Source organism: Rhagoletis pomonella, unplaced genomic scaffold, assembly GCF_013731165.1.
Source record: "Rhagoletis pomonella isolate Grant_MI unplaced genomic scaffold, Rhpom_1.0 Rhpom_scaffold_00002, whole genome shotgun sequence".
NCBI classification, from domain to species: Eukaryota; Metazoa; Arthropoda; class Insecta; order Diptera; family Tephritidae; genus Rhagoletis; species Rhagoletis pomonella.
In genome coordinates this window covers 87,703,197-87,716,977 of record NW_023458556.1, presented here as the reverse complement: position 1 = coordinate 87,716,977, position 13,781 = coordinate 87,703,197, and the positions used below count along the sequence as shown (strand labels likewise).

General features: G+C 35.7%; 1 protein-coding gene across 1 annotated transcript in view; it reads right to left on the bottom strand.

The window, feature by feature from the left end:
- Positions 1 to 385: 385 nt before the first annotated feature.
- The window catches only part of LOC118734142 (myosin regulatory light chain sqh), a gene marked incomplete at its 3' end in the record, with an annotated part of 125,729 nt that continues 112,333 nt past the window's right edge, over positions 386 to 13,781 (bottom strand). The window contains 1 exon segment of the mRNA XM_036463851.1: positions 386 to 812. Coding sequence (XP_036319744.1) covers positions 386 to 812 — 427 coding nt within the window.

The following is a 13,781-nucleotide window of genomic DNA, read 5'->3' as shown; positions in this document are numbered from 1 at the left end:
CTGAATTTGCAGGGGTGCTGGCTGTTATTGGTTAGATTCCAGAAAGTGTCAAAATGTTAACATGTTGACACAAATTTTAGTTTTGTATTACCAAGCTTACATTTGTGCCTGCAGCTGAGAGCGAAAAGATGCTTGCTACAATTTTTGGGAAATATATAGCCCATTAAATTTAAGTAAGTTTCAAGACGCATTTTCTTCCATATAAATACTCAAAATTTCTTTTTATATAGAATAAAATGCCTAGCAGCGCCAGCAAAAAAAAGGATATTAAAAACGAACGCGATTTTCTGGCGTCTTGAAACTTACACTGTATGTTTAAAACCGATTAGAAAATTACCACTATACGTAAGTGGCAAATAAAATAAAAGCTTGTAAAAATACTTACATCTTCATCCGTAAAACGATCTCCCATGGTTGTTAAAAGCTCACGCAAACGATCTTCAGGCAATACTCCTGTATTCTCTTCATCAAAACAACCAAACGCATTTTTTATTACATCTTCTGGATCCGTTCCTTGTAGGCGTTCTCCAAACAAAGTCAGGAACATGGTGAAGTTTATAGGACCTGGTGCTTCGTTCATCATAGCTTCTAGATATTCATCTGTGGGATTTTTACCCAGGGATGCCAACATGTCATGTAGGTCTTCCTTTTCCACGAATCCATCTCTATTTTGATCAATCATATTAAATGCTTCTTTAAATTCGGCAATTTGCGCCTGATCGAACATAGCAAACACATTTGAAGTGGCTCGTTGTGCTCGCTTTTTTGTAGTGGCGCGGCGACCAGCAGTTTTACGAGAAGACATGGTCAAACTGTAAATAAAACAAAAAAATGTATTAGCAAAAGAACAATATTATACAAAAGGTAGATTGTTTTATTTACAAACAAGGAAGCGCATTCGTATTGTGACGTACCATGAATCAAAGATTAAAATGAGAGATTGTTTTAGAATTTGAAAAAAAATTGTTTTTTTTTCTAATGAGCAATCACCATGTGATTGGGCTTCAAAATGCTGCTTGCTGCGACGTCGACACATGTATACCATCGTATATACTTACAAGTATGGAATCCTATGCCCCTTTTTGTCTATTCTCTTTCTAACAGCGGACGTGCCTGCCAAACTGAAAAGCATGATGGCGGCAGTGTTTGACAGGCACCTTCGACGATGCGAACGGCAATGGAAGGTAAGAAATGGAAGATGGATGACATGACAATGAAAGAATTATGAAATAGCAGAATGTCGAACCAAAACGAATTTCAAAAATCTGACAATGCGAATGACGTCAAAATGAAAGAAATGCAAAATACCGAAATGTCGAAACAGAAGAAATAGATGACAGGGTTCAAGGGTTTCGTGCAACAAAAAGAGTTGTTGTGTTGCGCCATTCAATATTAAAAAAAAGTAATGTGGTTAAATACGCTTTTCTATTAAGTTGAAAAATTACATATTTCGATAGCCAAAAAGTGTATAAATAAATATATAGCATATTGCTATAAGATTTATTTATAAAAACGGTACATGCTTATGACCTTATTCATAAAAAAGAAAATAGATGTAAAGTAACATTAAAAAAATCGATTTGCTTACTTTTTAAGAATTTGGGAAAAACATTTAACTAAAGTTTTTGTGCAACCATCTCTTTTTCTGTTTATTATTTTCAAATTTTTCTTTTCCTTAATACTCATTGAGTTTTCATTTACACCCAGCAAAAATCAAAATATTTTATAAGAAATTTGTTGACCGTTTCTCGCACACTTCTCTCATGCTTTTTTATCGTAGTTATTATTCTGTTGACATCTAAATTGCCATAAATTTTATGTTGTTGCCAATACATTGTTTTCCGGCGTTTCCTCTGTGAACTTTTATAACTACATTCATAAAAATATATATAATTTTTTTCCATCTTGTTATTCCTACTTTAATGTTTATGAATAATTATTACAAATTAGCACAATCAAAACACGTTCCTTATCGAAAAATTTATTATTAAGAAAATTTGCTGTTCTCACATTTTCTTTCAACATCCAATTCGACTTTTATTACTTTTTGTACAGATATGTCATCGCCGCCAGGACGGCGCAATCTTGTATTCTATCTTTCTTGTCAAATATGCATTTAGATCTAACTGTCATACTACTATTAATGGTAACCATGAATATTCATTAAAATCGTTTCAATTCGGAATAAAAGTAATTTACATACTGCTAGTGTAAATATATTTTTTAATATGAACTACCTTTTTTAATTCTAAAATAAATCAACAATCTCAAGATTTATGAGAAAATTGTCTTCAAAAAATACGTCCCAAATCATCCCTGTTGATATCATAATTCAAATGCAAATTAGAATAGAAATTTTGATACAAAAGTTTTTCCGCGATATTCATCATACAAATTTATCATCTTACTTGTCCGTATGTCGCTCTGGAAAGAAATATATTTTAACTGATATGTTTTCTTGAAAATAAATGCAAATGTACCTATTTTTTCCACCGGCAGGCACGAATATGATATTCAAAACAGAAGCAATGACAACGAATTTTACACACATTGTTGTATTTTAGCGCAAAACTATAAGTTTCACAAATATTTTAAATTATTGCCTGGAACATACACATTTATCGTTATTATTGGAAATGCAAGACTTGGCTTGCATTTTTAATTTCTTTTTTATTGAATTCAAATGAATAAAAACACATTTTTCTAAAATATTTCTCAATTTACATTTTAAAGTTTTTTCTGAAACTTGAATGTAACTCTGTGCGGAGAATGAGAGAATTGAAAATCAGGTGATCTCAGCTGTTTTCAAATGTAAACAAACAAAATGGCGCTTTCCATACTTGTAAGCCTATATAATGATGTATACTAGCATCTTACGACAATTGATGATTGACTGATGCTTCGTTGGTGCCTCGGCAAAAAAAATCAAATCAGTTGCTGTTGACAGTGTTCGGACGTTAAAGTTTTTGAAGTGAAACTTCTTAATGGTGTTCGGAGATGTTTGCGTTAAATCAAGGCATATTAAACAGGTAAAGTATTAGAACAAAAACAACATTTAGGTGTATTTTGATGTTGCATCTGGTCTCTAAAGCGTCAAAAAGTTATACAGATTTTTTTAAGATCAAAGTGTGCCATGTGAAACACACACAAAATTTTAAATAATAAAACTTTCAGTAGTGCAATTGAGCTTTGTACGACGATTTGTTTAGTAGGAAAAATGCAAAAAACAACAAAGTTTAACGAATCAGCTGCACTTGATAGCAGTAGGTTGAATAAGGAAATGGATTAGCAACAAGAGTTTACGGGATGTGCATAGCTCAGTGGTTTGCGCTTTTGACTCTGCACATCGATGATGCGGGTTCGATCCCTGCAGAAGTCAAGAAAAAGGAAGTCAGATAAGGAGACGTGGTGATCTCCGAAACAGCAGCTATAACTTCTACCGCTTAAACTTTGGTGTTTTTTCCAATTTTCTTAATAAACAAATCGTGGTACAAAGCTCAATGACACTATTGAAATAAATATTAATACGCCACAATAAAACAAAAATTCAAATAAATCAAACTTCAAATTAAAATTGCTCCAACTTTCTTTCTTGGTAAATTTGTTTGCATCCAGAGCAGTGTTGCCAAGTTTTGAATTTGAAAAAGCACTAAAACCCAAGAATAATCGCTTTTTTTCTCGAAAAACCCACCAAACTTTTATTTTAGTATTTAATGGACTTTGTATGCATGAAAAATTTTGTTGTAGGGATGCCGATTCAAATTAATAAAAATCAATGTTTTTGCTCGACTGTCGAATTTATTCCGTTTTCTATAAATTCAAATATTTAATCTTGATCTTATTTTCTAATTTGCAGCTGTGTCCAGCTTTGCCGTTTGATAATAAATTTTTTCTGACTGTTTAAATGTTAAAATTTTCTTCGTTTTGCTTAATTTTTTCTACAATTCCTAGCAAACGAAGGCAAAAACCAGAAATTAAGTTTCATGAACTATGTGGTAGTTTAAATCTACACTGCAGTCTCTTATGATCTTGTGAACTAAAGTAACATAAGGAACTTTTCTTTGTGACCGCTTAACACCTGAAAACATAACAAAATTTGATTTTCCTTCGTAATGTGTCTTATTTGGGCAGCTTGGCTATCACTGCAGACAGGTAAACTCCTCCACCTATTTACCACCACGTAGTCCATCGCTTTGAGCATTGCAAATACCTCGGCCTGGAAGGCGGAAGCTTATCCACATTAACGTCGAAAAACACTCCAGCTCCTGACCCAGAGTTAGTTCTGGAGTCATCAGTGAAGATTCCAAAATGTGTGAGTACGGGCTCAGTACTGGAATGAAACCAGCATACAGCCTCAGGGATCTCAAATCTCTGTCGCCAGCCATTTTCGCCTCGCCTCACTCAGTGTTATACCAAAGTCCGTTTCTTTTTAGTCTGCAGGTGGAATTTAAGGCTTCCCCACGTATGAAAACACAAAGCGACGGTAAGTGTAGCAGTGCATCAATAGCTTTATAAAACACTAAAAAAAATTAAAGTTAAATAAAAGGCTATCAAGCTACCAATTTGGTTCTTTACTATCGAAACCAGATACATTTTCGTGGACCCCCACTTCCAACTCGTGGACCCCCATATTTCTTTCATGCCAACGTTGACCCCCGTCAAGTCTCCCGTGGACCCCTGGGGTCCACCTGGACCACTTTGGGAATTACTGAATTAGTTGGAGTATTAGAGAAGATATGGCGCTTCATTGTCCGAATACAGTGCTTTCAGCTTTTTAAACCCCATTTTTTTAATAAATAACTAAAATTTAACAACGTGACTATTTTTCGCAGGTACGTGAGCTCCTCTCCTTCAAAATGAGATATCATTCGTTAAATTTTAAAAATATTAAAGGAGATATCGTTGGGTAACAGAAAAATACCTTTTAGAAATAAGTATATAGGTTTTAGCCCCCACTGTTGAAGAAATTAAAAAAGATCCTAAAGGTATGCAACCATTTTACAATGCTTTAATCAACTTACAATGTTGTGTATCCAGACACCATTTATAGCAAAGGTATTATGGCAAAGCTTCTATACAACCTACTCTAGATATCAACTTCGTCTGTAGGTATCATATCAAAGACTCTAGAGGAAGATACCGCAAGTAGTTGTACCGGATCGGATGGCAACACTGTGCCATCTATGTATCAAACTGCAAGCACATTGTTTTAGTTAGCGTACGTCTGGCAACACTTTTATTTTGACATTCCTTTTGTAGCTATTCTGTTGAATATTATAAATCACTACTCTTGATATTCTCTTTTTGGATTGGCTGCATACTCAGCACATTTGTATTTGATTAAATATAGTTTTAATATTTAGTTTTATGAATAAATGCTTGTTAAGCATTAAACGTTACGGAGTTACTTTTATTGCGATATAAGGAAACAACCAAAGTGGTGACCAAGACGTGATCGGGAATTGTATCAATTTTCGCACAGCAGAAATGGAATTCGAAAAATCTGCCGTTTTCACCGAATCTCACAACGGACAGTTATTCCATAACGGTAGTTCTGTTTGATTCCAGGTTCCCGCTACAATTTGCGCTCCTTCACTGAAAAAGAAGATATAAAAATGTCCGAGACTGAAAAAGGAGCTCCCTGAAAAACTGCGCGCCCTGGAATTAGAATGTCAACGTCTTCAGAGTATGCACGAGCCACAGCCCAACATGCAAAGGGATTTGCAGCGGCCACACGGTAACTTAATCGTGCCAAAATTTAATAAGAGTAATCCGCACTTGTGGTTCGCTCAACTTGAGCGGACGGTTTGTACAAAGTGCAATGCGACGACGATAAATTCGATTTTGCCACCATACATCTCGAAGATGAAATCACATTCTTTGTTGAGGACCTCATAACAAAGCCACCACAAACGAACAAATACGACGCCTTGAAAACACGGTTACTTGACAAATTTGCGGAAAGTGCTGAGTCAAAACTACGTCGTTTGCTACAAGGAGGTAGCACAGCAGGTATGAAGCCAACAGAAATTTTGTCTTACATGCATCGGCTGGCTCCTGATCCCGGAAGCGAAGCAATCATTCATACGTTATTCATCGGCGAAATGCCACAGTCCATACGTCCAGTTTTAAGCGTTTGGGAGGGGAAGGACATTGAAAAACTAGCGAAGATAGCAGACAAAATGCTCGAAGCAGTGGCAACTAACACAAGTAGCATACTAGCAACGCAAACGTCCCCATCCGACAATTCAATCCAGGGGGTATCTGTCACGATGTCTTTGGCAGAAATGAGTGCAGCTTTGAAGTCGCTTATCGAAAAGGTGAGTAAAATGACAACGAGCTAAAAGTTTTAAAATCTTCCAGAAGCCGAAGCAGGTCTCACCAGGCAACCCCAAAAGCATCTGCAAAGAAACTCCATGCTGAGGGGCAACCAGCACTATGGTTTTTTCATGCAAAGTTTGGAGGTAACGCCAGGAAATACTGCCATAATTGTACGCGTTACAAGTCGTCAAAATGAAACGGCTGTCACCAATAACGCTTATTGGCAACAGCCGCAAAATTTGCAGCGTTAACCATACAACTCTTTGTCCCAACATTCAAAACAACAAAAACAAGCAGACTAATGAGATGAGCTTATACGTTCGCGGTAAAAAATCCGGGTTTAATTTTCTTATTGATTCTGGATAGGTGGTGTCTGTCATACCACGCTCGTTAGCAAATAATAAAATCAAACAATGCGACTTACAATTGTATGCAGCGAATCACACGGTTATACAAACCTATGGTAATCAACCCTTTCATATCGATTTGGGCTTACGATGATCATTTAGCTGGCTATTTACAATAGCTGACGTACACACTGCAATGATAGGCGCAGATTTTTAGGCGAATTATAAATTGCTGATTGATCTGAACAACAAAAGTATCATTGACACGACAACGGGCCTCACAACGAGTGGGGGTCTCATCAATACACGTATTTTTACAGTATCAACGCTTAATAAAGCAAACAATCTTTACAATGTTCTAAAAGAGTTTGTCGACGTCATAAAGATACCTTCGAAAATTGATGGCCACACAGTTTCTCATTCAGTTCAACACCATACCGAAAGATCTGGTAACGCGGTGGACAGCAGACCACGTCGAATAGGCGAAAGGCTTGAAGCAGCTAAGGCAGAAGTTAACTTATTTTTGAACGAATCATTCTACCACCCTGTCGGAAAAATCAACCAACACCAACGCAGAAGTTAACCTTTGCTGCAACAAGCCATCTGCAGGGTTTCAAAAAGTTCTAGCCCTTTGTATATGGTGGCCAAAAAGTGCGGGGGCTGGCGCGCGTGTGGCGACTATCGCGAGCTAAATTCGATAACGGTCCCTGATCGTTATCCTATCGCCCACGTCCACGACTTCGTCAACAAGTTACATGGTAGTACAGTTTTTTCAACGCTCGACCTAGTGCGCGCATGCTACCAAATTCCTATGGCTGAGGAAGACATAAAGAACGCCACATAAAGGCGATAGCAGATTTCAAGAGACCAGAAACTATATGCGAGCTAGGTCGTTTCTTGGGTGTAATAAACTATTACCGTCGTTGTATTCCGCATGCTTCAGAGATGCAGGCACCTCTGAGCGATTTCATTCGTAACATAAAGAAAAATTATAAACGAAAAGTCCTATGGACGAAAGATGCAGTCGACGCCTTTGAAGCTTGCAAAAAAAGCGTTGTCAATGCTGCTCTCCTGGCTCACCCAGCACCCGATGCCAAATTCAAATTAGCACTTGAGCAAAAGTGAATAATTCGTGGCAACCTCTAGGCTTATTTTCGAGAAAACTCAGTAGCACAGAAAAAATTATAGCACATATGACCGAGAGCTACTTGCAGTATACGATGCAGTTCGCCTTTTCAAGCATGCGAAGATTCATCGCCACAACAAATTAATACCGCAAAAAATTGATGTACCTAACAACAGATTCGATCACGTTCATTTGGTCATAATTGTCATGCCACATACGCAAGGTTTTCGCTACTGTCTTACAATGATCGACCGTTTTTCTCGCTGGCCCGAAGCAATACCGCTGAAAGAGGTAACAGTGGACACTGTTGCAAATGCGTTTTGGGTTCATTGGGAATCCAGGTTTGGGTCTCCAAAAACGATCACGACAGATCAAGGCGCCCAATTTGAATCTGCATTGCTTCAAAATCTGAGTAAACTTGTTGGTGGCCGAAACATACACACAACAGCATATCGTCCTCAATCCAATGGGATGATAGAGCGCTGGCAACGCTCATTAAAGGCAGCTTTAATGTTCACTCCTCAAGTAGCTTGGCTAGAGCTAATACCAGCAATACTACTTGGCCTGAGATCTTGTTACAAAACCGACATTACGTATACCTACGGTGACCATCCGTCCTGTATTATACGGGACAGTCCTCTTTTTTGACCCATTGTGCTGGTTAATTTATTTATTTTGTACGGGACGCCAAATGTTCTGTATTTCTTTTAATGTTCTGTATTTGTCCCGTATTCGGTGTTTCGACGCCTTAACAGCTCATTAAAATGGCATGCCTATGAACGAGTTTTCAGTAATGGTGGTATACATATGATCGTAATTTTCTCCATAAACATTATTTTCTAATCTGAATGCCTGTGATTCGAATCGACCAAAATAGAAATTAGGACTCGACATTTTAGTAAATTTTGACTATTTTTCCTTAGTTTAATTAATGTTTATCATTTATTTTATGAAAGTAAAGCTCTTTTCCTAACAAAAACCATATAATACCAAATTTCCAACTTTGTGCAAAAAAACTATAAAAATTAATTCTGCAATGTTTTACCAAAAGTTCAAACTTTTTAATAAGAATCTTTAGAAAAAAATTTGGTTTACAGTTTTGTAACTCGTTAAAATTGAGTGTAATAAAGTGCGAGTGAAAAGTGCTGCTCATTTGCTTCTCTTTTAAAAAAATGTTACTTTGTATGAAAAAAACACCGTCAACCAAAAAAATTGCCAAAAATTAATGGTAAGCCATTAAAATTGCACTTTATTATACTAAAATTTAACGAATTTTTTTAACAAATTTTACGGGGTAAAAATCTCGAGAAAATCATCCTACAAATTTGAGATGTTACTAAAAGGATACTGTTTCAGGGATGTTTCTAGGATGACTGAAGAAGGCTTTAAGATCTGTAAGCTGTTGTGGAAAAAATTTGCAAAATTATTTTTTGTCCCGTATTCGGCTCTCATAAATATGGTCGCCGTACGTATGTATACTAGGGATGTTAATTTTTCAGCTTTTTCCGATCCCGAGATGTCGTTATCACAATCCCGGGATCCCGGGATTAGTCCCGGGATCTGGATATTCATTACTTTTCGTAGTATGTACGAAAACGGTTTTGTACAATAAACGAAAACTTTCGTGGCTCAAAATGAAGAAAAATTTCGTAAAATGTACGTATGTCTTCGTTATATTTACGCAGATTTTATTTTCAGTGTGGACCAAGGTTTGTTCTATGGTAATGCCATAGCATCTTCTAGAATGATAAATTATCATTCTAATCATCCTTGGGCACAAAAGAAGAACACAGCTATCAACCTTATAAACAAGGTCGCGTTGAACGACCAGGCGTTCAGAAAAGATTACATCAGAAAAAGTAAAAACATATTGTTAAGGAACGGATACCCAGGCAAAACTATAGACAGATTGATATCAACAACAAAATGCAGACAAAAATCATCTGGAACGAACACCGAACCGGCAAACAGAAATGAAAGCAAAATATTTAAAGGAGTCAAAACACTACATAAAAATAATATTAAAGGATACAAAAACACTACATAAAAATATCCAAATAAAAAATTTAACATTCGCACATTAGCCGCATAGCACTCTCAACAAAATGTTTAGCAAAACAAAAGACGAAATCAGCAAAGAACAACAACATGATGTAGTTTATCAAATTAATTGTAATGGCAAAGCTGGCGAGCCTTGCAATAAATTATACAGCGTGGCGACGAATAACTGTTACCCCGGTTTTTTTGAGAAATGTGCGAAAAAAGTATTGTATTGTTAATTTTCCACAGATTTTACATTAGTTGTATTAATTAGTTTTTAAATTTTAATCGCTATTTACTTTTGCCAGCAGTGTAAACTTTGATAGAAAACTTCATTTGGCACGCAGGTCTTCGTCAGTTAATTTATTCCATATCTTCTGTAACCATAGGCAAATTTTCTCCATTTTGAGTCCATTGTACTCCCCCTTTTGTCCAACATAAGGCCTCATACTTAAAAATCGAATAGACTCGGAACTGGTGACTAGGACGGCCATTCATTCGACCAACCTTATAAGTTTTCTTCTTTTTTGTATTTTTTTGTACAAAGCCTAAGAAAAAATACACCTGAAAAAGACTTGTGTGCCAAATGAACTTTTCTCTCAAAGTTTAAACTGCTGGCAAATGTAAGTAGGAATTAAAATTTAATAACTAATTAATACAACTAAAGTAAAATCTGTGGAAAATTAACAATAAAATACTTTTTTGCAAAATCTATAAAGGACCCTTTTATTTCTCAAAAAAACCGGGGTAAGAGTTATTCGTCGCCACGCTGTGCATAGGCACAACAAAGCGCGCCCTTGGACTCAGAATAGGCGAACATAAAGCAGACGTAAGAAACAAAAAATCAACTACAGCACTAGCCCAATACTTGACAGACAGCGGACATGCGGCTGACTTCGAAAACACCAAAATATTAGACATAGAAAAACGAGTGCGAACCAGACTAACATTAGAAGCAGTGTTGCCGCGGCCGAAAAATAAAATTTACCAAAAACGTTACAAAAAATTTAGCAAATCCCGTAAAAATTAAGCAACTTATTTAATTAATTTGGGCCTTTCTTACCAAGCTTGGTAAATTGGTTATAAAAATAAAAAATAAGCAAGTAAGTAAGTAAAGGCAATCTAAGGATCAGTTTTGTCATCAAAAGTAAGGATTTAATAGTCTAGCAGTTGCTTAATTTGAAAACTACTTATTACCTACACATTTTTTCAGGCTTTCAACATATACTCCTATAACATTTAGCTGCCCTAAGGTCGCCTCCAAACTGCAAATGGTTTTTATGAGAAACGATTTCATGCCAGAAGATCACTCGAAGGTTTGAAAATGCGACGGCCGAGGATCGGGAGTTGTGTAGAGCAACATTTCCTGGAACTTTATATGGGATTTTAAAATAAAATTGATTAAAAATTGATTCGTTAGAAATGAAATCTTGAGAAAAATTATCCTTTTTGAATATTTTAATCAAAAAATTTAGCAAAACAAATAAAAAAAAAAAATAATAATCAAGTTTGCTAAAATTTACACTAGTAGTAGATAAACGACTCTTAGTAGATTATCGACTATCCATGGTATTACCAATGTTGTTTTCTCGTTCAATAAATGAGTGTGAATAGTTTTTAGTCGTTCATCCTTCTAAAAACAAACAGTTGTAGAAGGATGAGCGACTTAAAATATTCACAGTCGTTTAATTGAACTATAAATCGACATCCACAATACCATGAAAAAGCGATAATCGAATAATAGTCGTTTATCTACTACTAGTCGACACTCGCAATAGGGGTGTTAAGCAAAACGACAACGCTGATTAGAAGGCCTGTGCATACAAGTACAAATACAAGACGCAATTAAATTCAAAGAAGATGTCGATAGATTGCGCATACAGGACAGCAATAAGGTGCAATAGAAAAACAGATGGACGATGATGCAGAAATGAATGTAGAGAAGCGATTATTGTGATGTTTTGTTTATTTTGTTCTTATTATTTTGAATGTAAGTGCTGTGTTTTTTATATACATACTAGCTTTTACCCGCGGGTTTCACCCCACGTCTTTATAGAAACATGAAAAATACTTTATGTAAAGATATTATACTCTCTTTCTGCTCTAATTTTACTATAGCCGCGGTAGCAGCATATGGTAGGACACCTGTATAGCTTGGGTGTTATGGAATGAAATGCAATAATTTTTTGGCACTGCAGGTGTTTTTATTTAGGTTAAAATATCTCCAATAAATTATACAATAGAAGAAATACTATCTAATTTCTTTCGAATAATAACTCTAATACGATTTCACAGCATTTTTTTAATACTTCAAAGTATCTATTAACATAAATGCATTTTCCAATACAATTATCATACATTTTATTTTCGATAAAGTTTCGGGTTTTACTTTAAAGAATTCTTATTTATTGTCATTGCAAAAGCTAAGCGAACTGGAAACTGAGGTCTTTTAAATTCGAAAGGCATATCAAAAGGATTTAAAGGAGTCATGGTCCCGAAGTTATGGCTGATAAAAAATTCCACGCCTATATTATGTGCCAGCCCCCAAACTCATTTATATAAACCTTACTATAAGCACCTAACATTGATATGTTTGCATACCAAATTTCAATTTTATATGGTTTATGGTTCCGAAGTTATGGCTGATTAAAAATTATACGACTATGAGATATGCCACGCCCCCTCCTACAAAGTCATTTATATATACCTTACTATAAGCATCTACCATGCATTTGTCTGCATACCAAATTTCAAGTTCATGTGACTTAGGCTTTCTGCACATTGGTCCTCCAATCATAGTTACTTCATCGTCACAATCATGATGAAACGATTACATGCCGACTACACTTTCGCACACTCGGTCGTGATGTTTCAATTCATTTGGCGTCTAAAAATTCACTTGGAGCAGGTATTTCCTGTTTTTCTGGTTGATATTTTCGCGCAATATTTACAAAAACTTGCATTTTTTTAAATATAGACTGTGCTGCAACAATTCTAGACATCATTTTTCAGTAATATCTCTCCTTTTCTTTTCCTGAAATGTGTTTTGTGCATGCACACAGATACTTTTTACAATTTCGTCATATTTTATAGTTAAAACGCTCACATTTATTGAATCTTAATGCAATTATCCACTTTTTAATAATTTCCATAGATTTTATCCAAAAAATACTAATTTTTATGCAAATATTCACCTTTTCACTATTTTTTCCCCATAAAATGTAAACAAACAATGCGTGCACAACGATTAGCAAACGACAGTGCCGTACTTATCCGTTTCTGCATCTTCTACGATTTGCCGATAACTAGCCGATAACGACAAGTGTGCAGATCTCCTTTGAAATGCATGTGCTCGGCTCAAAATTTCAGGGCCAGACGATAACGCAACTATGATTGGACGACCAGTGTGCAGATAGCCTTAGGGTTCTGAAGTTATAGCTGATTAAAAATTTGCAGGCCTATGGGAGGTGGCATTGACACCATATTTGCAAACAAAACCATACCTATAACCTTCCCGTGGTAAAAAAATAAGTGTGCAAAGTTTCGTGCGATTCCGTGCAGTGGTTCAAAAGTTATAAGGTAATAAACAAACAGACATTCACATTTATATATACAGGGTGTCCCAGAAGTAACGTGCCAAACTTTAGGGCAAGGTAGGTGGGGGAACCATCATAAAATTAGGACTATTTCTGGATTTTTAACTTTTTGATATTTTCTTCCCCAACTTTGACTATCTCGGGTGAAAAAAAATGTACTGAGCTATAACTTTACATTACATAAAAAACTTGCTCATTTAATAAAGATTTCAGAAAGGTGCCACACTTACTGTTTTGAATAGAAAAAAAAAAGTTATAGCCGCTTTTGTGGGTAAAGGACTGAGACACGCTAGAATGTATTTAATAGATTTAAATTGAATTTGCTCTTGTTACCGTCAAATGACATGCTAA